At 43.9% G+C, this 27702-nt stretch overlaps 1 protein-coding gene across 3 annotated transcripts; it reads right to left on the reverse strand.

Moving 5' to 3' along the window:
- Nucleotides 1-27702, reverse strand: MAPRE1 (microtubule associated protein RP/EB family member 1). Of its 3 annotated transcripts, none has more exons than XM_087445405.1 (8): nucleotides 27568-27702; nucleotides 22489-22612; nucleotides 13131-13276; nucleotides 10946-11153; nucleotides 8365-8445; nucleotides 8051-8172; nucleotides 3354-3506; nucleotides 1-1740 (listed from the first exon to the last, which is right to left on the reverse strand). In XM_087445405.1, exons 2-8 carry the CDS (start codon nucleotides 22607-22609, stop codon nucleotides 1684-1686), a joined length of 888 nt encoding a protein of 295 aa, XP_087301531.1. In that variant the 5' UTR covers nucleotides 22610-22612; nucleotides 27568-27702; the 3' UTR covers nucleotides 1-1683. The 3 variants fall into 3 exon arrangements, with proteins under 3 accessions (XP_087301531.1, XP_087301532.1, XP_004442530.1); XM_087445406.1 differs by lacking the exon at nucleotides 27568-27702 and adding an exon at nucleotides 27253-27312; XM_004442473.3 differs by lacking the exon at nucleotides 8365-8445.

The raw sequence follows: 27702 nt of genomic DNA on the forward strand, positions 1-27702 counted from the left end.
TTGAAATACAGAATTTTATTTAGAAACTGTTTAAAGTAGAAAAAAACCCTGTCAAGAAAGACCAGGTGGAAAATGGGTTCCCAATAAAATGGAATTTTAGGGCAACAAAAGTCTAAAAGGCCACAAAAGAGAAATAGCACCACTGTTATTTGAACAATGGCTAGTTACTTGCATTTTTTGGCATTGTTAATCACTGAATCTGGGTTTTCCTCTGAATTCCACACAAAGCATGCACTACACAACAATTTTATCATAAAATACCTGCTTTCTACACACATTTCAGGACAAGCTACCACTAGAAACAAATCAATACAAATACATCAGGGGCTGAACAATCTCAGTAGTGGGTGACACACATTTTGCAGAATTCTGCCAAACAAAGGAACTGAAGAGGCTATGGGCAAAGGAAATGAGGGAGAGTTAAGGAATGAAATATTTTAAATATTAATAATTAATTCAGACATGGTACTGTATTTTCTGCAAAAGAAAATTAACATTTAGTAACACGCTAACAAATTTTATCTCCAAAGAGATTAGTGCACTGGCAAAGTATTCCAATAACGTGGAGGGCTGTGGACAGCAGGTACTGAAAACACCCAGCTTTGCAGATCCCCAGGTAGCGACGGCCTCCACCGATCACTCCCTTTGCCAGAGGCCCAGAAAGAACTTGCAGCACGATCACCTGCCTGCTGAACTTCCACTCTAAGCAGCAAACTTTAAGGAGCCAAAGAGGAGTCCCCAGTGGGCAAGGGGAGCAGAGAAGAGAAACATGTTAAATGTAAACTTAAAAGACAGTAAAAATGGGACACGACCCTCATTCAAATCCCAGAGGTGTGGGCAAGTCCCCAAAAGTAGTTGCTAGATTTAAAAACTGGATACACTTCATTTCCCAAAAAACACAGTACATAGAATTTTCAGGGATAAATGGAAAAATCGTCAGAGAAATGCTCAATGAAAATCAAGCTCTTCAACTTAAACACCTCAGGGCTGAAACACACCCTCTACTCGTCCAGACAACAATGCCTCTCGCTTCTTAGCAGGGATGCAGTTGGTCAAGGACACCAAATAGCTTTACAGAGCAACGTTTTAAACTCTCCTTCTGGGCCAAGGTCTAGGCCTATGAGGACTCAGGCAGCCCTCACGGCCTGTGAACAGCAGGTTCCAAATGTTGCAAGGTCTGGCCCTTCCTTCTCACACACAAGGTCAAAACACATAAAATCTCCTGTCATGTTACATTTTATATTTTGAAATATGGAAGCGTATTTTAAATACTCTTAAGGCATTTATTTATTAAAACGTTCTCTGCCAAGATTTCACATTGTCTTAAAATTCAAATCAGTCTTTACATTTCTCTGCTGAGGTCTCCACCTCAGTGTATTACACAAAAACACCTTCTCCAGCATCAGTGTTACCAGCATCCACACGGTGAGCCCCATGGTCAGCCTCTTTGTTCCTAGGTGAACCAACTAGATGTTAATACTGCTCTGCTACAAGGTAAAAGCTCCTAACTCAAACTTATTGGAAAAGGAGTGAGACTTCTGCAAAGTGCACTTTAAGAAGAGGTACTTTTTGCTTATGAAAAGAAACCAGTGAGTCCTCTAAGAATAATAAATGGGAGTATTTTACAGTTAAGCACATGATTTGGAGTGAAGAATTCAGATGTTGCTCTGCTGGTCCAAGCTGTTAATACTCTTCTTGTTCCTCCTGTGGGCCCCCTTCATCGGGTATCACAAAGCCTTCCTAAAAGGGAAAAATAAGAGGGGAAAGCTATTACTCAACACTGAATGGAGATCAGTTTCTACTGTGGGCTCACTTTCCGCATAGTTAAAGCCTCTCAAAGTCAATGGTTCTTCCTGTCTTTACCACACACTTGGATTTAATGGCACAAGACCAAGTGATCACAATTTTATTATATAGGCAGCAGAATCACATCTTACAAAAGGCAAAAATTGAGCACAAATTCACCCTCAAACTTGGGGGGTGACAGATGCATACACTGTCTTGATTACACTGATGATTTCACACCTCTTTATGTAGTACTGATATATACGCGCAGTTCATTATGTCACATATACCTCAATAAAGCTGCTTAAAAACAGGAAATTTATCCTCAAAAACCCCCGAAGTCACCATTAAGTTCAGGACCACACCATCTCCTCTCAATTGTCTGTACAGCCAGGTTTTCCTTCCCACATTCCTTTGACTCCACTTAGGAACTATGCATGGTATTGTGGGTATTGTGGATAAAAGACAGAGCCAACATTAGTAGCATGGGAAAAGAGCAAATTTGTGGCTCCCACCTCGCAGTCACGCCAGGGCATTCTGGCATGTACTAATGGCTACACTACCATAAAAATTAGACTTCTCCTTCAATCACCATCCTATTTTTTTTTAACTAAACCTCTATGGCTGAATTTACTTAAGATATGATTCCACTAAAATAATACTAAGACTAGACTAAGGACTCCTTTATCTTCATCACCTCTGTTTTCATTATCTGGCACAGAGCAATTCTGAAATAAGGATTTATTGAACAAATTAGCAACTTTTCATTCATCTGCCTTAATCCTCCAAAATTCATTTGATATGTTTAGAGGACAGTGTCAATAACAGCATTAATATTACCTCATATTTGTATGCTACACATACTACAAAACACTTAAGACGTATACTGTACTTTGGCCCTACAAACCTTACTAGGCATGCAGAACTATTAAAAACACAGCCACTAAAGAGTGGACACAGCAAGATACCATATCCTAAATCTAGGGAAAATCAGTCTTCCCTGAGCAGCTAACATGTGATGATTAATACAGCAGATTTGGCTGCGTGATACACATGGATCCCAAGACACATGACCACAAAGCACTGTGAGGGAACAGGAACCAGGCCCACTCCTGGGAGGGAGGAGCAAAGGTGCACTCTGACGGCTGTGGGCAGCAGATGTCAAAAAGGGGCCACGTGCCTGGTTCTCAGAGTACGCCTGGGGCCCTGATAAAATGGAGGCAGCACCTCAGACTGAGGGGCCCAAGCTGCAGGAAGTGGAGCAGGGATGGCGGGGTTAAGAGCATTCTGTGGCACTCATCACCTACCAGTGGCCACAAACTATAGAAGTAGGGCAAGTCAGCCCTCCTTGTCCTATTCCTGTCTCAAAGGCTCCCACACCTCAAGGCAGACACTGAAGCTGGGCAGAGGCTCCCTCTGGCTGACTTTGAGGGTCAAAGATGAAGTCTTTTGATGAACACTATACTGGAACACGGCAAGCATCAACACTGAGTTTGCCGAAACCAACCAGATAAAATTTTCTCTTAGATGGCAAAATGGCAAGAAAATATCCTCATGTCAACACGTACATCTGTGGCATAGAGAATGTCCACAATCCTCTGCAATACAGGGTTGTTTTCCCCCTCATTCTCCTGGCATATCAATTCAATGTTCCTTAGCTTTCCAAAGTAGAAATCTCTCTCTTTCTCCAAGTCTTCGACGGTAAGTTTCAATACGTTGACCTGCATAAGACATTAAAAAGGGTGAGACACCTGGCATTTGTGTACCGATAACATATCAGACAAAATTCTAGCCCAAAGTGAGCTGTGGTCTTTAATCAAACTCTCTAACACAGACAAAAACCCTCTGTAGTTTAATGTCAATTTTCTTCAGCCCCAGATAAATAACATAGGCTTGTTCATGGCCACCTTGACTAGAGTAACTCCCCTGAAAGGGCAGACTACACCATGAAACACGCAGGAACTTCTCAGGGACTGAAAAAAGATCAAGGAGAAAAAGCTACGGGAGCCTGAGACAAATACAGAAGCAGAATCCACAACCTGGCCTAGCAGGATGGCAGACAATCATAAATTGAGTCCTTACAGGGTACTGGTCAATCAAGTCCAGGCCTTTCTGCGTGTGGAGGTCAGCGGAAAGACAAGGTCTGGTCCCGGGGAGCAGGGAAGAGATGGCGAGCCAGAGGGGAAGACTAGCTAAGGATGACTAATATTAGCCAAAAACAGCCAGGATGAGGGAGGCCTGGGCATGGAAAACTCAACGATTCTTCCTAAGAGAGTCTCAAAAGGGAAAGAAGAGAGCGGTGGCAGGGAGCAGACCCCACCTGCTAGCTGCTAGCTCCACTGAGCATCTCCTCAGCTCACCACGCAGTGCTGCAGGATCCGCCAGGAGCCCCACGGAGGGGCTCTAATTCCCACAAAGGGGCAATGAAGAAATAAATCTCAGTGCTTAGGCCAGAACTCTATCTAGCCAAGAGTAATAAAAGTCATAACTCTCACGGTCCTTTGTGTATTTTAAGCACGGTGCATTGTCATTCCAGTGTATTCAAATCTATGATGTGAATTCAATTTAACTCTCATTAAATGCAAATGACAATATACCGTGCCACATAAAATCCTCACAACACTTACAGGCTAGGCCACATGGAAAGCCAAGCCAGGAAATCAAAGGTGCAGCTGCTGAGAACAATTTGGGTGGCAGGGAATTCTGAGAGCCAGAAGGCACCACAGAAATCTAGCCCAACCTTCTGAACTTCTAGCTGCAAAAACTGAATCTAACAGCTTATCCAGCTTCCCGCTTGATGAAGAAGCCAGACACAATCGAAGGAATCAAGTCCCGTCCCAGGGTAGAAGGAAGCTTCCCCTTCATAACCTGCAGTCAAGAAGCATCCAGAGATGAGGCGCAGGTGACTGGAACCACCAGGACCATTTTGTCAAACACTTAACTTCAATGTTCATCATCAAAAGCCTGAACAGCCCAAATCAGAATCAAGTTTGAGAAATCCTTTCACTATTCCTTTATCAACCACAGAAATCACCTTTAAAAATCACTGAAAGTTTCAATGAAGCACTACCATTACCTAGTAGCCAGCAAATCCAAATCATCCACCTCACCCCTCTCTCCCCTCCCTGTGTTTTACTGCTGCTTGTTGCCTTTCCTTAAACTCTCGTTAGCCTCAAAGGGGAGGACGAGATGGGATAGAAGGTCACGAGTTGACCAATCCTAGCAGTAGGAAGCTGCCCTGGTCAGCTCCAAGATCCAAGAGCCAGGGAAGAGGCCTTCCCATCACTTTAGTGACCCAGAAGGAAAGGGCAGTCAGAACAGCTTAAAAAGGTGTGCTAGCTTGGAGTCCACCTGCACACTCAGGTTTCACTAGCATCTCCCTCACAATCATTAAACCCTTCTCTGGCCTATAAATCACCAAGGGCACCAGAACCCAGCCTTCTGGGCCCCATCTGTAAGGCCAAAGCAGCAAGCCCCCTCAATATCACTCAATAACCAGGTATCCACAGGAAACAGTAAGTATGCACTAAGTCACTGGCTTTCACCTGGGACTCCTCTAAATATTTATGAGCTTACTAAAAATCTGTGGGGGCTGGCCCGGTGGTGTAAGTGGTTAAGTGCACGCGCTCCGCTGCGGCAGCCTGGGGGTTCACCGGTTTGGATCCCAGGCACGCACCGACACACTGCTTGTCGAGCCATGCTGTGGCGGCATCCCATATAAAGTGGAGGAAGATGGGCACAGATGTTAGCTCAGGGCCAGTCTTCCTCAGAAAAAAGAGGAGGACTGGCATCAGATGTTAGCTCAGGGCTGATCTTCCTCACAAAAAAAAAAAAAAAAAATCTGCGGCTAGTAATCCATGTCACTCTTAGAACCACTTCTTGTAGTAAAATAGCTACAACCTAAGAAGCCCAAGGAGGATGCTTTGGACCTGCACTGGCCAATATGGTAGCTACGAGCACTGGAAATGTGGCCAGTGCAATTGAGACGGGCTGTAAATATTAAAGACACACTGGATTTCAAAGACCTAGTACAGTCTTGAAACATAAAACATCTCACTGATTATCATTTGTATTGATTACATGTTAGAATGATACTATTTTGGATATATTGGGTAACGTGTTGTTAGAATTAATTTAATCTGTTTCTTTTTACTTTTTTTAACATGGCTACTAGAAAATTTTAAATTACACATGTACTTCACTTTTCTAGTTTGCATTCTATTTCTATTCAACAGTGCTACTGTGGACTAAAATCAACTAAAAGTAAATTTCTCCCAGGTAACTTAAGAATGTGGAATTGTTACAGATCTCCCAAGGCTGTGAACACTACAAGGTAATTTGTGTAGAATACACTGTTCTTCTCCTAGCCTAACAAGCCCATCCAGCTCTAATTCCCACATGGGTCACAGCCCCCAGATGTCCACATCTTTATCAAGGGCCACACATTCAAATACATTCAGGGGCCAGAGAGAGCACATAAACGAGCCAAGGGAGTCAGTAACAGGCTGTGGTAATAAGGACTTTGGCAACCTGGAGAGAACCTAAAATCCTTCATATTGAAAATAATAATAATAAATTAAAACCCTATGCAAGCCAAACAAAGTACATCCAAGGCAGGGCTGGACCACGTGAGTGTGAGCTGGGTTCCACTCAGCAGGTGACTGTACCTCTCCGAGCCACACTGTCCTTATCTGTAAAACCTCACAGGACTGCTGCACAAGTGAAATTTAAGTGCTTGTATGGCACGCACTCCAAAACTGTTAATCATTTTTTAATTATTATTAACATTTGTGTTTTTCACCAAAAATATCTGATTCCTATGAACTTTTAAAAAACATTTCAGAACCTATTTCACTCTATCAAGACCACAGATAAGAACAATAATAATCACAACTGTCTTTGGTCCACTGCCATATACCCCATTTATCCCCAAGACCATTCCAGGCACTTGACAAAGCACCAGCTCATGTAATCTGCTCAGCTATTGTGAGCAAAGTTTTAGCCCCACTTCACATGAGGCAGTAAGTTCAGAGGTGACTGACTTGCCTCAAGCAGAAGTAAGTGGCAGAGCCAGGACAATCTCCAAATCTGTGCAACCCAAAGCCTGTGCTCCATCACCTCAGACACTAGCTGAGCTGAGAGCAGCGGTCCTGTAGAACCCACTGCATCTTCTCCTGGAGGGCACAAGATCAACCCTGTGCTAGCACCACGCCTCAGCATTTACTTTATTTTCCTCCGAGACCATGTCCTGGGTACATCCATGCCTGGAAACCAATAATTAACAGGGGAGTCTCCTCATTCTCCAGGACTGCTGTGCTTCATAGTGACAGCACCCAGAGGGTGCTCAAGGCAGCCGCATTAATGGGGATGGGGACCCAGTCACCTTGACACTCCCAAGGCACCTAGGACCACGGGGCACAAACAAATCAAAGAATAAAAAAACAAAATGTGATCTCTGGGCAGGGTCTTATGTCCTGATCTCCTAGGAGCAGGGCCTGGGTCACAAGAGGTTCCGGATTAAAGCGAGGTCTTTTCCCCCAGGTTGTAGGACTTGGCTTTTAGGAAAGTAAAAGGGTTCAATCCCAAACTCATGGGAATCACAGAGCACCCCGATTTTAAAACTGGAATTAATCAAGAGAATCATCCAAAAGCAAACAAACAAAATAACTATAAGAATTAGTGGGAAAATGTCTAAAAGTCTAAAATTTGCTCTGCTCCACAGAGACCTGTGACAAGTACCTTCAGGATATTTAATGCTGAAGAAGACATTTCAAACCACTGACCTATTAAGAACAGAAGAGCAAGAGGCTTTTCATACCAGTTCCACTCGCTACTTGAATCTCTAGTGACCCAAGACTCCAGCAGAGAGACTGTGGAATCTTTTTTTTTTAATTCTTTATTTAAAAAAGAACTATCCTTTATCTTTTGTCAGAACCAAAATTCAAGAGACACTTTCTGAATCCCACAGAACCCTGACAGTATACCAAAGACTTTCAACAGATTCTATCGTATGGGCGGGTTTCCAGACAGACATCGGTTTCTCACACTAACAGAGCTCAGAAATGCCCGAACCCCACTTCCACCTCCACCTCCACACTCATGCTCCCCACACGCCACCCAAAGTGCTCACATGTGTCACGAGGACTGCTTCAGCAAGCAGACAAGGCAGTCTCCCTACAAGAACACGGACAGGCCTCCCCTGGACAGTACAGTAAGACTCCTTTCCCTCAAAGTGACTCCCGTCTTGGACAGAGCAGGCGCCTACCTGCTGCATCAATTCGGCTGCTTCGTCATCCCCATTGCCCACACCAGGATTCTTCCGCACCACACCCGGGCCAGCCTTAGGGGTTGCAGTAGTTCTGTGTGTTGCAATGGGCCTCTGTGGAGCTGAGAGAAGTAGAGGTTTTTTTAAGAGGAGAAATTTCAAGACAAAACAAACACACCAGACAAGAGGAGGCTGTGACCAACTGCCCTCCATAGTTATGCAGTGAAGGGACCCGACGTAGAGAGCCCAGCATGCAAGACAGCACCCCATGTTGGCCCAAAGTGGTGTTTTATCCTGGCAGCAGAGTTAAGTACCAATTTTAGCCACAATCTTCTGCGCTGGGAATAAGTCCTTCTGTGAGGTCTTTTTTCCGCTGGGGTGAACAGGACTATCATCTGAAAGAGGCACAGTCATTCTGGTGCATAAGGATGATCTATCTGAACCCGGCACCAACCAAATCTACACCTAGGGCAGCTTCATGGAGCAAAGGCCAACTCCACACCAGGGCTGAGCTTTCAGTCCCAGCTGTGACCGGGGCCAGCTCCCCACCTGGAAAGTAAGATGCCTCCTAATTCAGAACCTCGGGCTCCTCGGACTGGGAAGAGAAGGCTAGTAGAGACTGCTCTCACCATTAATTACTTTAAAACCCCCATCTTGCTCACCTTTTAGAAGGTGTTTAGAAGGGTTAGGAGAGAAAAGCAACACACTGACTAGGATTTACTGACTTCTCTCAGTCGTAACAGTCAAAGGCAGACGAAGACAAGGAAAAAGTAGTAAAGGAGCCAACCCATCTACAAGTTAAAATAATCAAGAACGGGCTACCTCAAGGAGATGTTATCGATCATGATTTTATTCATTCATTTGGCAATTATTTTGTAAAGCTTGTACATTACGCCAAGCTTAGAAATGTGATCTTCCTGACACTCCAAACTATTCAATAATCGTAAGGTCTTTCACCCACAATAACATGCATCCTCTGGATGACCTCTAGTATGTGTTTATCCCGAAGACTAAATGCTTAATGCAAGTCTCCACTTGCCTGTCAGCAGCATCTGAAATATGAAATGCACAGGGTTATCTATGCAGTTCCCCATTCTAAGAACCTAAAAACTAAAAGTACTCAATATTTGGAGCAATCAGAACCCTCACATACTCTGCTGATGGGAATGCAAAATGCTATAGCCACTTTGGAAAACAGGCAGTTCTGCAAAAGGTTAAACAGAGTTACCATATGACCCAAGAATTCTGCTCCAAGAGTATATACTCTTTGGGCCGGCCCCGTGGCTTAGCGGTTAAGTGCACACGCTCCGCTGCTGGCGGCCGGGGTTCGGATCCCGGGCGCGCACCGAGGCACTGCTTCTCCGGCCATGCTGAGGCCGCGTCCCACATACAGCAACTAGAAGGATGTGCAGCTATGACATACAACTATCTACTGGGGCTTTGGGGGGAAAAAAATAAATAAATAAAATCTTTAAAAAAAAAAAAAAAGAGTATATACTCTTAGATATATACCCAAGAGAAATGAAAACATATCCCCACACAGAAACATATAGGAATGTTCACAGCAGCATTATTCATAATAGCTAAAAAGTGGAAACAACCCACATGACCATCAACTGATGAATAAAATGTGGTATAGCCATACAATGGAATATTATTTAGCCATAAAAAGGAATGAAGTGCTGATATGTGCTACAACATGGATGAACCTTGAAAATATTATGCTAAATGAAAGAAGCCAGACACAAAAGACCAAATAGTCTATGATCCCACTTATATGAAATGTTCAGAATAGGTAAATCCAAAGACAGAAAGTGGATTAGTGGTTGCTTAGGGCCGGGGGTGGGGGATGGGGGAAGGGGGAGAGTTAGGGGAAAATGGGAGTGACTGCTACTGGGCACATTCGAGGCTTCTTTTTTAGGGTAAGGAAAATGTTCTAAAACTGACTGTGGTGATAGCTGAACACACCTGTGAATATACTAAAAACCATTCAATTATACAGTTTAAATGGGTGAACTGTATGGCATGTGAATCATATCTCAATAAAGCTATAAAAATTAAAAAGTACTGAACATCCCTCTCTACCTACCAGATGGATCAGCCCCCCTCTCAAGGTATATAAGACCTTAACTAATGTTCTTGCCACCTTCTGAAAAAGGAGTTAGCATCTGTAGATCATCCACCCTGCCCCAAAGCACACATATGTTCTATGAATACAGTACTGAAAACACACTTAGGGAAACCTACCAGGCCAAGACCTTTTAGACAAGGTTTCTCCTCCTGCCTCCCAGATTCTGCTGGCATCATAGCAAGCCAAAGCCACTTAGTAGCTAAACTTCTAGGGAAGGGCAGGGGAGCTGTAAGCAAGCACAGGAAGCTGGCCTGCAGACAGAATCAGGATGCAGAGAGCCACGAGCAGGCCCTGACAGACCTAGAAAGCTCCTTCAGTTCCTGGGAGTTCAGGTCTGGTTGTAACTTCCCATCCTAGGGCTCTATGAAATACCCTTGTGTTCCGGCTAAAGCTCTCTTTTATGTGAGCTAACCTGAGGGATTTCTATTCAATACAACTAAAGAGTGTTGACAAAAGTGCATACTCATTCAGACCTCAAGAACAACTTTCTGGGGCAAGTATTGAAATTCTCGTTTTATAAAGGAGGAAATGGTGAGGCAGAGGTGAAGTGGCTTACAGCGGGCTACAGAAGCCTAAGAACACACACAGGTCTGCCTGATGCCACAATCCACACTCCTGCCACATGGCTGGGACTATGCTCCTTAAGCTCCCTAAGCCTATGGCTACTCACAAAATTCTAGTTGAATGCTGAATGAATGAATGAATGAATGAATACCTGGAATATTATTGTTTGGAAACGGTGTTTTTGTTTTGTTTTTTTTTACCTGCACCGCTAGAGCTGAGAGGTTTCTTCGGTTTGTTCAGAGCTGGAGCAACAAGAGAGGGAGCCACTGCGGTTTCTTGACCTTGTCTGGCAGCTACAGGGTCATAGTCTTTTCCATCATAGTTCGCATCAAAAAACTTCTTGAACCACTGAACGAATTCAAAATTATCCTGAAACTTTCCTTTTACTAATTTGTCCACAGGAATTATCTGCAGAAAAACATCAAGACGGTTTAGCTCAAAGCAAGAGGTTTCTGGCAAGCATGAAATGTGTTCATGCATCCAATCAGTATAAAGCACTGCCAAAAGGAAAAAAAATATTTTAGAGGCAAGAACTTAATGCTAAGAAAGCCCCTGGAAGTTTATAGAGCAAGTTTCATTCAGTTTGCCTTCCACGGAGTACTTATACCTGCCAACCCCCCTCCAAGTCCACCCTAAGGAATCAGAAATGCAAAAGGAACAAGTGTCATATATAAGTCACACACACATCCAAAGACATCCTAAGATATGTCATTCTACTGTAAAGAGTAAATCTCCCGTGTAACTTGCGTGGCCATAGTGCCTGTCACAAAGTATGAAATCCAGACCACAAGCTAGCCACAGGTATCTACAATAAACTGCGTTAAAGAAAATTCTGTCTTAAACATAGGTCAAGGTATAGAACCAGTCCCAGGGTGGATTTCTACAAAACGGTATGTCTTTCAAGCAATTCCAATTCTATCAAAACATACTTTAAGGACCCTGTAAGTTTCTTTATTGTACAAGAATACTGTGTTATGAAGTATTACTTCAAATCATTCGACTGTTGGCCAGATCTTAACTATCTTTTAACTCTTCAAGGATTCCAGTTGCAACAGTACTTTTATAAAAAAGAATATATATAATAACCTGAACTATATCCACCCATCTGAGAAAATAAATTTTTAAAAATTACTTTGTATAATATTGAAACATTTACAAATAAAATGTTATGGGGCCGGCCCCGTGGCTTAGCGGTTAAGTGCGCGTGCTCCGCTGCTGGTGGCCCGGGTTCAGATCCCGGGCGCGCACCGACACACCGTTTCTCCAGCCATGCTGAGGCTGCTTCCCACATACAGCAACTAGAAGGATGTGCAACTATGATGTACAACTATCTACTGGGGCTTTGGGGGAAAAATATATAAATAAATAAAATTAAAAAAAAAAAAAACAAATAAAATGTTATGACCAGAACTCACTTTGAAATTATCCAGGAGTACAGGGGGTGGGGTAGAGGTAAAGCTGAAACAAAACTGGCCATGAGCTGATAATCACTGAGATACACGGGGGATCACTGCACTATTCTCTCTACTTTTGTATACTCTAGAAATTTTCCTTATTCAAAAAAATATACATAATTCCATAAAAAGAAAAAGAAAAATTACTGTATATAATAAGCTACACCTAGTTTAAACTATGTCTGGTAACTAAATGATACTCTTACAATACAAAAGCACATTTTATACTGTACAGACACAAACTAAAATAAGACTGATTTCAAAATAAATAAAAACCAGATAACACCAGCAAGATAATTAGGGGATGACTATAAGCTTTACTAAAAATATGTTTAAACCCTTCTAACTGGGGTGGCGGGAGCGGGGGGGCGGGCATGTAACGGGACCTGCTTAATTTTGCAACAATCTATTATCTACTAAAACAGAGATAATATTTGTCCTAATGAAACCTGGTGGATCCCATTTCTGGTCTTGTCAAATAACCTTGGGGGCAAGAGAACTTCCCAGCAACTACCAGAGATCTTCCTTGTACCTTGCTATAACAAGTATTTCTAGAATCCTATTAGCACTATTTACTCCACCATATGGTATGCTTTACAGAAGTAAATCCAGAGATTAAAAGAGTTAGATCTCAGACTAACAGAGATTAAACAGTAATATTAAAAAAAACATCACGGGTACAGATTACAGGTTGATTCCTCCAGATGGTTGCTAACTTCACGATGAAGAAAGAAGATAGCAAGGGAACTGGGGGTAGGAAGGCAGAGGGAAACTTTGCTCCCAGTAAATTCTACGTTAACTAGAGAAAAGATAATGACATAAATTGGGAAAATAAAAAACAAAATGTTCAAAGTCATGGGCCAGCATCTGTATCCTTAGTAACAATCACTAGTTAAGAAACAACCTAAATGAAAGAATAAAATTTACTTACTTTGTCAACACCCATCCTCTTAAAACCTGCCTGTAGTATTTTGAAGTTCTGGATGTATTCATGTTCTAGCTTAGCTTGGAATTTCACTTTCTTCAAGGCAATGGAACCAGGGAACAGCATGTCCATAAACTGACAATATGCAGCCCCTGAATGAACAACAACAGAAGAATAAAATATACACCAGGTCATTAAATGCTACTATTAAATAAGTAAGGTAAGGGGCCGGCCTGGTGGCCTAGCGGTTAAGTGCGCATGCTCCGCTTTAGTGGCTTGGGTTCGGATCCCGGGCGCGCAGCGATGTACCGCTCGTCAAGCCATGCTGTGGTGGTGGCCCATATAAAGTGGAGGAAGATGGGTATGGATGTTAGCCCAGGGCCACCCTTCCTCAGCAAAAAGAGGAGGAAAGGAGGGGCCAGCCCCGTGGCATAGCGGTTAGGTGCACGCACTCCACTGCTGGTGGCCCGGGTTCAGATCCCAGGTGTGCCACTTGTCAAGCCATGCTGGGGCGGCGTTCCATATAAAGTGGAGGAAGATGGGCACAGATGTTAGCCCAGGGCCAGTCTTCCTCAGCCAAAAAACAAAAGAGGAGTAATGGCATGCACGTTAGCTCAGGGCTGATCTTCCTCCCAAAAAAAAAAAAAGAGGAGGATTGGTGACAGATGTTAGCTCAGGGCTAATCTTCCTCACAGAAATAAATAAATAAATAAGTAGAGTGAACTTTTACCCAAACCCACTTAATCCACATACAACTGAAAAAGTTGGAAAAACCCAAAAGCTTCATTACCACTTGACTTTGAAGTCAATTTTTTAAAATCTTTAACAAGACTGTTGCTTTACCTGATAAGTTCTACAATACACTTGCAACTTGGAAGCTTATGATGAGGAGAAAAGGAATGCTTCTATGAAATTTTAAAGCTACTCTTTATAAGAAACCAGCATGACAACAAAACAACCACTACAAAGAAAAACGAGTGCCTAGAAGAGAAAAAAGGGAAACAAAGGTGACATTGTCTGATTTTTCACAAGGACTTCCCCTTCTCCCACCCAAGTATTTCAAAGATCCATCCTCTGACCTAGGTTAAAAAAACGTTGTTTCTAAGATGTCTTTCTGAGCTTCTTTCATCTCTAAATAAACTCAATCTATCATTTTATAAACAAAGTTGAACAGAAGACATTTTTGTGTTCCTCCCTTTAAATTGTTTTTTATTTTAAAGGCCACTATAAGAACTTGCTGTATACATTTCATCCCATTTGCTCCCCTCCAATTTCATTCCTTCCCCGACTTGCCCATTTTTTTCATCACCGCCCCCAAAAAGTGTTTTCTTGATGCTTAAAATTTCCAGGAATGTTATTTCTCTAATGCCTACCAAACTGCACTCTCCCAAATCAGGGTAGGCTTCACTGCACACCGACTGCTCTTCCGGGGCTGACTTCCCCAAAGGAACAAGACAGGCAAGGAGGCAAGAAATCCAGTGACTAAGCAATTGGTGCTCTGCAGAACTCAGACCACCATAATATGCACATTCAACTTACTTTAAAATCAGGCCAAACTGGCTCCCTGCCAGTTCTAGCATAAAGAGTGCCATTTTCATTATTTTTGGAAAGAAGATGCAAAGACAGCAAAAGCACTTCAGTGACCAGACTGACATTCTTAGTAGAAAGGAGCATCGGAAAGTGAAAGCCTTATTTTTGAGGCGGCTGATTTATTTACCCATCCAACAAAAATACACTGAGGGAATTCTATGTACCAGGCACCGAATTAGCAATATTTATATTTTTAAAACTAGGGACACTAATAGCTTCTTAAATTCTAGAGGACAATGATCCAGTTTCTTTAAGAAACTAACAGTATGAAGAGGTGTAATTTTTATATTCTAAAAGAGATTTAAAAGTCATAATTTACCAATTGCAATGTATAGATCTTGTCTGGATCCTGATATATACAAATCAACTTAAAATACACACACACACAGAAGATATTCTATCAAGCATCTATACCCAGAGCACTGCTTTACACGTGAAAGATATTTTTCTGAAACAGCAAAATAATGTGCATTTACTAAATGCACAGTATTCTCAAGCCATCCACAGGACTTCCAACTCAAGTCAACCAAAACCACTTAAAAGCAGAAGTCATCTGCTTCTCAGAAAAAACCCACTTCAAGAACTAACAGTTTTTACTTTAGAGCCAGAAGAATACTTAGACCCACTATAAATTTAAAAACTGAGGACCAAAAACTGTGGCCTAAGACCACAAAGGCCAGAGACCAAGCTTAGGACCACAGCCCAGGTATCCTGACTCTCAGCCCACCACTCTTTTCAACAACATCACTATCCACCCTCCTAGAATCCCCCCAGTGGAATAAAGAAGCATTTCCTGGCTCAGGGAAAAAGAGATATGCCATGCTGCTGCTCTAACTGGCTGAAACAGAGTTAATATATAAAGAAAACATTAAGACGCCACTAAAAATGGACAAAGCAACTGGACAATTCATAAAAGAAATGGAAATGGCTAATAAACACTGGGGGTCCAGCCTAAGGAAGTAATTTAAAAAAACAGGGCAAAGATTTACACATGAAACTGGTTATCATAACTTTATTCACAGGAGTAAAAAATGGAAGCAACCTCTATGTCCAACAGAAGGAGCAATCAATTACATGAATTTTAGCACACCATCTGCCTGAGAGAATATTATGCAAGCATTCAAAACAAAACACACTTTTTTTACTTTTTTGGGAAAAGCTAAAGATTTAATATCAAAAGAAAAAGATATAAAAACATATCTATAAGATGTCTTCATATATGTAAAAATATCCATCTTAATATTTATGCATAGAAAAAAAGACTAAAAGAAAACACAATGTATTAGGTTAAACCATATGAAATTATTGTTCTGTAGATCAAAAATGCCTGAATAGTGACCACTGGGGGGTGATACTGAATGCATTCTATTTTTAAAATATTTAATTATGTACTATAGTGAATATTACTTTTATAATCAGAACACAAAAAAAGGTAAATGCTTAAAAGAAATAAATTTATCAACTGCTTTTTCCAAAAAGGCTTAAAAGTCCTGGCCTATAAACATCTCAGCTGGATACAAAACTGGTTAACAAGGGGCCTTCTTTCTAGTCTCTGCCTTAATAACAAAGGCTGACAACACAAGCAGAGCTGGAAGAGGAACCCTCTTAGATGGCCGCTGTCCCAATGACCTGCGGCAGAACAGACCCACATAATCTGCAGCTTCAGGATACAGACAGACCTGGGGTAGGACCAGCTGTGTCACTGCATCAACTACCCCATCTCCACTGACTGCCGCAGCCCCACCCATCAGGATCTGGGCTGCAAGCAGAGAACACAAAACAAGGGCATAATGCAGCCCCTGCTCCAAAAGCCTGCACTATCTCAAGCCGCTGGCTCTCAAGCCCTTTGAGTCAAAGGCCCCTGGGAGAATGAGATGAAAGTCTACCCAGATCCAATAGATGCTCCCCCACCAGAAGACTCGAGAGCAAGAGTTCCCGATGTTTTAACACAAACACACAGGAAACACACTCTGACTATTAAATCTAAGAGTGTTCAGGCTGTAAGGGAGTGAGACCTGAGTCATCTTAAAGGATGAATAAAACTTGGAAATAGAGGGCTGTGAGGAGTCATTAAGGCAGATCTTAAAAAGGAGCCTCAAGATATTTTAACATGGGAAAAATAATCCTATTTTAATTTCAAGAGCAGGAAACAGAACCATACAACATAGGTGTACTTGTATTTGTTACGTATCCCAACAGTCTGTAATAGCAACAGACTGGAAACCAACTAAATGTTCATTAATAGGGACTGATCATGGAAATTACACAACCAGACAAGAAAGTGGCATCTGATACACAGATACGGAACACTCTCCAGAATATACAGTGTGATTAAACACGCTACCATTTGTGTGAAAAGGGTGAAAAGAGAGCACAAACACACAAAGTATCGCTAGATAGATGTTTTTGCTTGTTCATACGCTTTCTCTATGGAGGCTACCCAGCTGATAACACAGGTTACTTCTGAGGCAGGGAACTGAGTGGCTGGTAGACAGGGTTAAGAGGGAGACTTTTCACTACTGATGTTTTTGTTTTGAATTTTAAACCATTTTGAGACTTTCGGTTACTCAAAAAATAAAAACTATATACAGTATATTTCAATTATATTTAAAAATTATAGGAAAATATTGAAAGTACAGCTAAAATGAGTAACCTTGGGCAAGTTGTTTAACCTCTCTATGCCTCAGTTTCTCTACCTATAAAATGGGGATGCTGGTCTTCACCTTCCACGTAAGTGCCAGGAAAGGCACTTTGGAAAGTGCCTGGTCTATGGTAAGTACTCAATAAATAAAGCCATCATTAGGGGGAAAACAAATACAGCTAAAAGATAACAATGACTACCACTAACTTGTGACATTACAGCAGATTATGGTTTTCTTCTTAATATGTTTCTATAACGAAGACCTACTTATAATCGGAAGAAAATTGGTTTCTTGTCTTTTGTTTTGCTTTAATTAAGGCAAAGAAAAATCAAGGAGGTGCTTGATAAGTTAGGCAAAAAAGTTTCAAGAGCTACTTCCCTAAGCAGAGGAGTGAAACAATAAAAAGGGTCTCTTAGAAAGGCTGCAGACTAATGTGGCCAAATGAGAGAGTAGTGAAGGCGGGGGACCTAGAAGGAAGCTGGCGTCCAGGAAGGAGAAACTGAAAAGGGGCCAGATCCAAAAGACCCTTCAGAAGACATACAGAACTCTGAGAATTAGCCTCAAAAGATGCTCTCAGGCCTGGGACACTGGAAGAATGGTGGAATCATGGCCCAAAATGGAGTGTTTGGAAAAGGGAGCCAACTGAAGGAGAAAAAGTGGGGGAGGCCTGGTTAGGGGCGTGGTCACACACTCTCAGAGCAGCACGAGCAAGACTGACAAGCTGTTTCATAGACACTCAAGGGCTGGCAGGGCCCCACAATAAGCTGAGAAAAAAGGAAATCTAGCATTTGCCAGGAAGCATCTGAACACCTCTCCTATTCTGTACAGCACAGAAACTATAAAGGAGGCCAGGCTGGAGAGGAGACGAGAAGGTAGAGCTGAGAACACTGAGGGAGAGCCACTCTACATGTTCAAAGCACCATGCTAGGCCCTTGGAAAAGTGTAGAGAAGCCTGAATATGGAATGGAACTGAGGAAACAGGAATGGTTGACAAAAAGCAACCGGCATCCCTTTTTTGACACAAGCAATCCCTCATTAAAATCATTCTTTGTGGGCCTGCCCCGTGGCTTAGCGGTTGGGTGCGCGCGCTCCGTTGCTGGCGGCCGGGGTTCGGATCCCGGGCGCGCACCGACGCACCGCTTCTCCAGCCATGCTGAGGCCGCGTCCCACATACAGCAACTAGAAGGATGTGCAGCTATGACATACGACTATCTACTGGGGCTTTGGGGAAATAAATAAATAAATAAATAAAATTTAAAAAAAAAATCATTCTTTGTGATCAGGGTTTTTTTCTTGATGACTCGTCCCGAAACACTTGATGACTAGCTCTCCAAAACAGGGAGACTATGAATATAGTGAACCTTGAAACAATCTGCCAACTCTGTCACTGAAAGTTATCCTCACCTTATCTCACCACAAGAGCCAAGCAGAGGCTCGTTTCACTGTGTGTGTGTGGGCGGGGGGGTGGTGCGGGGAGCCCACAATGCTGACAAAACTCAGCCATTTCACAGGCAGCCAACACATTAATAGTGTAGGGCCCCACAGCTTTGCCCTCTCAAGGGAAAAACCTATTCCTATCTTTCAAAGCTTGGGTTTGGTAGAGAATTCTGGTCTGCTTGATACTCTGCTCATCAGAGGTATCAGGAGGGACCACGCATCAGTGTTAAAGGCTACTGGGATTCTCCTTGGGCCTCAGTAAACTTAGCAAGGATCTGAGGAGCCTCACTTTCTCTATGACTCCAATTCTCTGACAGCAGGCCTTCTTCAGGGACACAGGGTCTGCAGCTCATCCTGTGTGGTCTCATACTGGAAGCCGAGACCCGGTTTTCTAAACACCAATGTGAAACACAATGCAACCATCTACATACTCTGAGAGAAATCCTACACAGCTCTCAAAAACAAGAACTAGCAGGGCCAGCCCGGTGGCGTAGTGGTTAAGTTCACACGCTCTGCTTCGGCAGCCCAGGGTTCACAGGTTCGGATCCCAGGTTAGGACCTACACACCACTCATCGAGCCATGCTGTGGCGGTGTCCCACATACAAAATGGAGGAAGACTGGCACAGATGTTAACTCAGAGACAATCTTCCTCAAGCAAAAAGAGGAAGATTGGCAACAGATGTTAGATGTTAGCTCAGGGCCACTCCTCCCCACCAAAAAAAAAAAGAACTAGCTATGAATGAACACAAGTTTGTTTACAAATCACAGTTAAGTGTCCTGCACTTACCACTTTCTACTGAGGAAAAGCACTTTAGGATAAGAAAAATGGCAGGCAAAGCTGAAATTCTTCACAGATCTTTAACGAGACAGTATCAGTGTAATTAATTATATAATTTACATTTGTTTAACTTGCTTCCAAATGCTTCTTTTTAAAAGATTTAACATGTACACAGCAGAAAAAGTATGCGCTGTGTGGTCAGAAAGATCTGGGTTCAAAACTAGGCTCTGTAAGGCATAAGCTGTACCCCATGGGCAGTCTCCTCCTCTTTAAAACAAGGATGTGCCCTCCCTCGAGAGAGCTATACTGACCCCCACTCCCCCCGCCGGGTCTGGCCCAGAATCAATGTCTGAGAGCTGTTTTCACAAGTGAGCCTTACAACAGCCCAATAGGGGGCCAGGTCCCACTACCCTAGTTTACAGATGAGGAACCAGAACACTGGTCCAAAGTCACAGGGCTCAGAGCAGACTGAAGCCTCTTCATGCCCAGTCCTGACAATCCATGACAGCTCCCTTTCTGAATAAGAGAAATCTGGAGCCAGATCAGCACATGTACAACTTATCTACACGTGAAAAGAGATCTCATTTTCCAATAACTAAGTGGAATATACTTTGGAGTGTACTTCTAGAAAGAGGTAAATTTTAGAGAGATATTGCTGGTGAAAAAGCTGGCTCCAATGAAAACTAGGACTTCATCCCCACATTAGTCACAAATCACGGGGCACACAAGTGCTTTAAAAGCCTCAAACAAATGGGGATGTGGCGACGAAACTGAGGAAACTAACAGAAAATGGGGGACGGCAACACAGATCTAAGGCTAACAACCTGTGCCCATGGCTAAGAAAGTGATTAATGTTTGATAAGCGTAACTCTCGGGCACCACTGCTTCACGGTACAACTTCACATGGAGGCCCCCTGTGCCCCCCTGTAAAACTGAGATTAACCCTCGCAGGGGAAGTAACAAGACAAGCAAGACCAAGACCAGGACCCAGCTGTTAAATAAGGAAGTACAAAAGCTGACTTCATCAAGGAAAAAAAAATCACACAAATGAGAGCAATCATTTTAAATCAATCCAAATGGCACCAGTCAGTAAAGGAAAGTTTGGAGAGCAAGCAGTGTACAGGGGTTGAAGAGCACGGGCTCTTGACATGAATGAAGGTTCAAGTCTCAATTCTGTTCTGGTTGCATAACCCTAGACTTGTTACTCAATTTCTCTAAGCCCATTTCCCCACCTGTAAGATGGCGCTAATAAACATCCCTACCTCATGGAGGTATAGAGGTAACGAAATGAAGAGATATTTGAAAGGCATTTACATGACCCTGGCACACAAGCAGTCCATTAAAGGATTACTGTTCTTGTTACTGGGAGAAGCTGAGGGTTCTAACTCTCTATCCCACAAACAAGATAAGAATTTAAGTAGCCCTAGGATACACATCTCATCCTTCTTCTGGAATATTCTTGACTTCCCCTCCTATCTGTCAGGACAGTCAAAGGCACTCAGCAGAACTCTCAAAAGGTGAGACAGGAAGTCTTTAGAGGAAGTAGAAACTGATAACACCTTTATGAAAAATAATTACCAAGAGCCTAAAGTTTATACTCTTTAATCTAGTAATTCCATTTCTAGGCATCACTGAGTAAACAAACAGAGGTAAGATTTATGTTAAAGGATACCCAACCTAGCCATTATTCACAATGGAAAAATTAGAAACAATCTAAATGTCCAAAAATTATGAAGATATTAAACAACTCCACCATATCTATGGAAAGAGACAGCAAACAGCCATTAAAAATAAACACTTCCAAGATACTGAATGACACTAGAGAATATCCACAATATAACGTTAAGTAAAAAAAAAAAAGCTGGGGGGCCGACCCGGTGGCGTAGCGGTTAAGTGCACGTGCTCTGCTTCAGCGGCCCGGGGTTCACAGGTTCGGATCCTGGGCACACACCGACGCACCGCTTGTCAGGCCATGCTGTGGTGGTGTCCCATATAAAGCAGAGGAAGATGGGCATGGATGTTAGCTCAGGGCTAATCTTCCTCACAACAAAAAAAAAGCTGGAATATATATAACTAAGTGCACAGAAAACATCCAAACAGTGGCTTTCTCTGAATAATGCAACTACTGGCATTTTTTATTTTCTCCTTTCTAGTTTTCTAAAATGTTATATAATTATTACATACAAAACAGAACATGGTTTTGTTCTCGTTTTTTTTGTGTGTGTGTGAGGAAGATCAGCCCTGAGCTAACACCCATGCCAATCCTCCTCTTTTTTGCTGAGGAAGACTAGCCCTGGACTAACATCCATGCCCATCTTCCTCTACTTTATATGGGACGCCACCACAGCATGGCCTGATGAGCAGCGCATCGGTGCACGCCCGGGATCCGAACCCTGGCTGCGAGCAGCAGAGCACACGCACTTAACCGCTATGCCACGGGGCCGGCCCCTGTTCTGGTTTTAAATCATTACCTCTCTGCCAAATTCTTATTAAACAGTAGTTCAATAAAATTGTGGCTGAAATGGCATTTGCCTGACTTAAGTCTTGTGCTACTTGGGAATAAGAAATGCCAGTGATAACTAATATAGAACTAGAACAATTACAATTATTGTCCTCAAATAAAACATCTCAAATCTGGATGCACAAGAATGCAGACCAACAGAGAAGTTGGGGCTAAGCTGCAGGCCTCAAAATGCAGTCTCTACAGCAGGAAATGGTGGCTGCACAGGACAGAAGCATGCTCTTTTTAAGCGCGGTTCCTTTCAGAGGTAGAATCAGGGCAGGGATGGGAGGAAGAAACGCGGCAGCCCTAACACAGAACCTGAATCTGTGGCTTCTGCAGTCAGATATAGGCCTGGCCATTCCTGAAGGACCTGCAGGCTTCCCTGGAAAAGTGGTCTACTGCATTTTTCTTACCTGAGCACAACTGTTCAATCTTTGTCAGATTCAACTGCAGAGACTCATTGATCCAGGCCAGCATGTCATGTCGACTTAGGTTATCACTGGTGACCGACGTTGAGTACACGTTCACTGCCATCTTCTACAGCATGTGAGGAAGAGAGAAGGGCTCGCATTAGTAGGTATGCAAGGGAGAGCAGGCATTTCCTGGAGAGTCACCCAGAGGAGACCTATGGGAACACTCAATTTTTTTTTCAAAGATTTTATTTATTTTATTTTTTCCCCCCAAAGCCCCAGTGGATAGTTGTATGTCGTAGCTGCACATCCTTCTAGTTGCTGTATGTGGGACTCGGCCTCAGGATGAACGGAGAAGCGGTGCCTCGATGCACACCCGGGATCCGAACCCGGGCCACCAGCATCACAGCGCGCGCGCTTAACCACCAAGCCACAGGGCCGGCCCGAAACACTCAATTTTTAAGCCTCATCTTCTTCCCCAAGAGGCCAAATCACAGACACTAGGATTCCAGCCATCAGCCTGGATTTCCACACATTAACACGACCTGGAATGAAATGCCCAACACGAGCCAGCCAGAAATTTAGGCCTCATTTTAAAGTGACTGGTATAAAATTTTAAGCAATAAGAGACACTGAGTAAAGGGATAATTAAGTGCTTTATGAAGGGAGGCTGATGGTCAAACAAGAACGTTCTCTGTTTAGAACACACCAGTCCAAGCTTATCCAATAACATGTCAAAATGTTTACAGCGGTTTTCTTCAGATGGTGGGCTCTTACTGATTTCTTTTTATGCTTTTCACCATTTTCCAAATTTTCTTTAAATAAAGACTATATCCACTTTTATAATCAAAAAAGTAAATAAGCTTTTCAATAACCTAAGTACCACAAAGGTGGTAGCAAACAACCTTACAGTGAAGAGTCCTTGGTACTAATTCTCTGCTGAGCCACCTGGGGACCGGAGGGCATCTGAGGACCTATTAGGCACCAGAAGCTTCACAGACACTTGTCCTTTAAACTTGACAACTCTCTGAAAGGTGCACTTCATTCTCCTCATTTTACAGATGAGAAAAGAGAGGCTCAACAGAGAAGCCCTGGGAATTGGCAGCCAAGCCTGCCCAGCCCCATCATCTACACTCTTTCCCCTTGCCTAGAAAATGCTGCCCCTCATCTTTATGCCAGGCCTTCAAATTCAAAACGACGAACACACAGAAATACATTAATTTAAAGTGCTATGAAACGTGGCTGCCAGCGTCATCCTCATTCAGTCAATAAACGTTTACCGAGCACTGCACTAGGGACCGGGAAACAGGTAAGCAGGAGAGACAAGTTGCCTGTCCAAAGGGACTTCACATTCTAGTAGCGGAAGTCCGACACTAACCAAATACACAAATGTCATTTCATTTCGACCATTTAGGCAATGGGGGTGGTGGGGAATGCAGTCAGGGAAAGCCTCTCTCTCTGAGTTGACATTTCAGCTTAAGGATTAGAAGGAAGCAGACACATGGAGATGGAAGGGTGGCGATGGCCCAGTGAGCAAAGAGGGAGAGCAGGAACAGAAGTGGGAAAAGAAGTGAAGCCAGATCCTGTTAGGACTCTGCAGGCCATGGTAAGGAGTTTGGATTTTATTCTCTAACTGATAAGGAATCTATTGTGGGAATTTAAGTGGAGTAGAACCACACTCTCATTTGTTTGAAAAAGATCACCCTGACTGCTGGCAGAGAACACATAGTGGGAAGAGAAGCCTCAAGCAATATGAGATAAGGGCAGGCTAATCCAGACCTAAATGAAATTCCTGGGCAATTACCATGAGGACACACAACTATACAACACTGGATTTCATAGTGACCTTGACACATAATTTTCCTCATTTCATGAGACATCAATATTACCAACAGGGAAAAAAAAAAACTCAGAGCAAATCTGGAACCACCATGAGACCCGATGCTCTCTTGTGGCACTTCACTCCCTCCACCTAGTGACTAGTGTACGAGCTGGTCTTCCCACTTGCCACACCGTCCCCTGCACTCGGCTGCTGCAAGCCTCCTGAGTCACAGAGCTACAGAACATGAGCGCTGGAAGAGACGGAGGTCTACCCATCCCATCCCCTCTCATGAGCAGGGCTGCCTGAGGTCTGGAGAGGGAAATGCCTTATCAGGTCTGGGCCCTCACATCCCCCATCCTCCACAGCACTTGGCACAGTGCCTCGCGCACAGTGGGTGCTCAGTAAATGCTCCTTGTTTTCAAGTTGGCAAGCCAGCGTCAAAGAGAGAAAAATGTATCCATATAAACTTTTTTCAGAAAGCAAACCATCAACATTCTTACATTTTTAAACTCAGATGATAAAACCATGTTATACAAGAAGCCAACACAATTTAGTTCCTGACTCCACTGGGAAATTAATCCCTATGTTCCCACAGCACTTCATTCAAACTCTACCAGAGGCATTACCACACTGGATTGTCATTATGTCTTCATTTCTGCATCATTCCTGGACCACATTTGGGCCAGGAGGCAATCTGCTCTATGCAAAGAGCTGAGGATTTCAAGCCAGGAGGACCTGGGTTTGAATGTGAGGCTGTCACTCATTAGTTGTATGACCTTGGGCAAGTTACTTAACTTCAACACACCTCAGTTATCTTACAAGTTAATGCCACCTAAAAGGACGAGGTGAGGTTTAAATGAGATAAGGTACATAAAATACTTGGTAGTATGTGACACACAACAGGTATGAAACAAACAAGGTCCAAGGCAGGGAGGGACCTTGTCTCACTCATCCTCCTATCTCTGTGCTAGAAACAGTGCCCGAGACTTGCCACCACCATCTCTCATCTGGATCCACTGCAACAACCTCCAAATTGGTCTCGCTGTCTCAATCTGTTCTTACACAGCAGCCAGAGAGAATTTCCTGAATCACAAATCAGATCAAGTGCCTCCCCTGTTTAAAATCCCTGAATGAACGAATAAATGATATGCATACCGTGTGCAAAATGCTATTATCAGGTACCAAGGAGAGACACATCCAAACAAAAAACACGATCCCAGGCTAAGCACTTATAATCTATTTTGGTAACATCCATACACACATTAGGGATTGTATGTGTCATGCTACCATAAAATGTAAGCAGCTGGTTAAGCCACGTGTGTCTCCTGACCACACCCCAGCCCAGAAAACATTAATGGCCTTTCATCATCATATAATTTAACACTCTTTCATTAGCAGTACATTAATACCTGGTCCCATGTGCTCCGCCAACTCTGCAGCCACTAACCACATAAGGTTAGGCACCCTGCGGATGTGCAATAAACATCCACTGATTAAAGCAATTAGTTGGCTCTTCTAGGCAGTCAAAACAGAGCCTAGTTCTCAGAGCTACAGTTAGCTACAGCTCACTCTTCCCACATAAGGATTCCACTGCTTGGCCTCAGGCTTCCATTGCTTGGAAGACCCCAAGACCACCACGCAAACATCACCCTTAAAAGGCTCCTTGATCCAGGTTTCAACTGCCTTGAAAAAGGTCCTTCTCACCTCCCCAGGTCTCTCCCCTCCTCCAGCAGTTGTCCTAGCAGGTTCCCAAACCCACTCTGACTCAATGCTGGCTGATGAGCACTCTACTACTTTCAAGGCACCCTACTGTGCCCTATGGAACAAGGGAGAGAGGTGCCACCAGAAAAAAATGCATATGGCCCTGGGTAAACACCTCACCTTTCTGGATCATAAATGGCTGACCTGTAAAAGGTGAACAGCAATATCTTCTGCACGAGGTGATGGTGAGGATTAAATGAGAATCCGACTGAAAACACTTCAGTGGAAAGCACATCACGTCCTAAGCTTCCCTCTGTGCCAGAAACTGTGCTAGGCGTTCTGACACGCCACCACAGAGGGCGCATTTGTACGAAACGTGCTATCTAGCTCTGGACCTCAGGGAGGCGGTGTATATAGAGTGTATATAATATAGAGGTTAAGAGCCTGGACTCAGGAGTCACAGATGTGGGTTCAGCCACTTGCTGGACTTCACCACTCAGAGTCTCAGTCCCCTCCTTTGTAAAATGAAAATAATCTCTCTTACAGACAGTGAAATCAAATCACAATGCGGCATCAAGCACTTAACACAATGTCTGGCACACAAGTACCCAATTAGCAAATGGCTGCTATTATTATTACTATTCTTAGAGATACCCCATCAGAAAGGGGGACACTGGACTTGATGTACCTTCCTTCAACAGGCCTCAGGATCCTCGTCCCCAAAATGGGGCAGGGGCCACACTCTGCCCTGCGGTACCCCAAGGCAGCTGTAAAGCAGAGACTGAAAAAGCACTGTTCATAGCACCCTGTTATATCATCTTCCTAGTAATTATATGAAATTGTCTTGTCCATATGCATATTCATTTTGTTATTCCCTATCTGTCTCCCCACCACAATGCAGACTCCTGAAGAGCCCTCCTGCTTCCGGGTGTCCAGCCAGCACTCAACACAGCGTCTAGCACCTAGAAGGCACTGAACAAATACCCAATGAAGAAAGGAAGGAGTCCATTTACATTTTGCCACGCACCGCGATAAGCGCTTTCTGTATGTAGTATTATCATTGTCCCCATTTTACAGATGAGGAACCTGGGGCCCAGAGACGTTAAAGCCCCTGCCCAAGGTCACACAGGAGGCAATGGAACCCAGGTCTAACTCCAAAACCCGAACTCTCATCCATCAGGCGACACTGCCTTAGAGTGGGCGTCCCCAGAGCTCCCAGCAGGACCCACTTCATACACACGCACCTCCTACCCGGGCCCCGGCCACCCGGATACCTCCCGCCACTGCTGTCCGAGTTCCACACCTCGGCTGCGGCCCAGAAGCCCCCACGCCGCCCAGGGGCAGCCCCCACTTCCGGCCCCAGGCCCCGCCCCCCGGCGGAGCGGAGCGCGCGCCCCCCAGCCAGCCCGCGCGCGCCGGGTCACGGCCCCGCCCTTCCCCCACCCGGCCCGAACCGCACCGCTGTGGGGAGCGGCCCGCGCACCGCTCGCAGGGCCCGCCGGCGCCTGCCCGGCCCGAGGCCCCCCCGGCCGCCGCCCCGTGCCCGCTAACCGGCTCACCGGCTCTCCGTGGGACAGCGTCCAGGACCCGTGCCTGGCTCCGGTTCCGTCTTCGTCTCGTTCAAACCGCCCGACCCCGCCCGCGCGCCCGCGCGATGACCTCACACGTAGCCCCCGGTTACGCGCCGACGTAAA

Source organism: Ceratotherium simum, chromosome 21 (assembly GCF_057802395.1).
Source record: "Ceratotherium simum simum isolate JZ-2026a chromosome 21, ASM5780239v1, whole genome shotgun sequence".
NCBI lineage: Eukaryota > Metazoa > Chordata > Mammalia > Perissodactyla > Rhinocerotidae > Ceratotherium > Ceratotherium simum.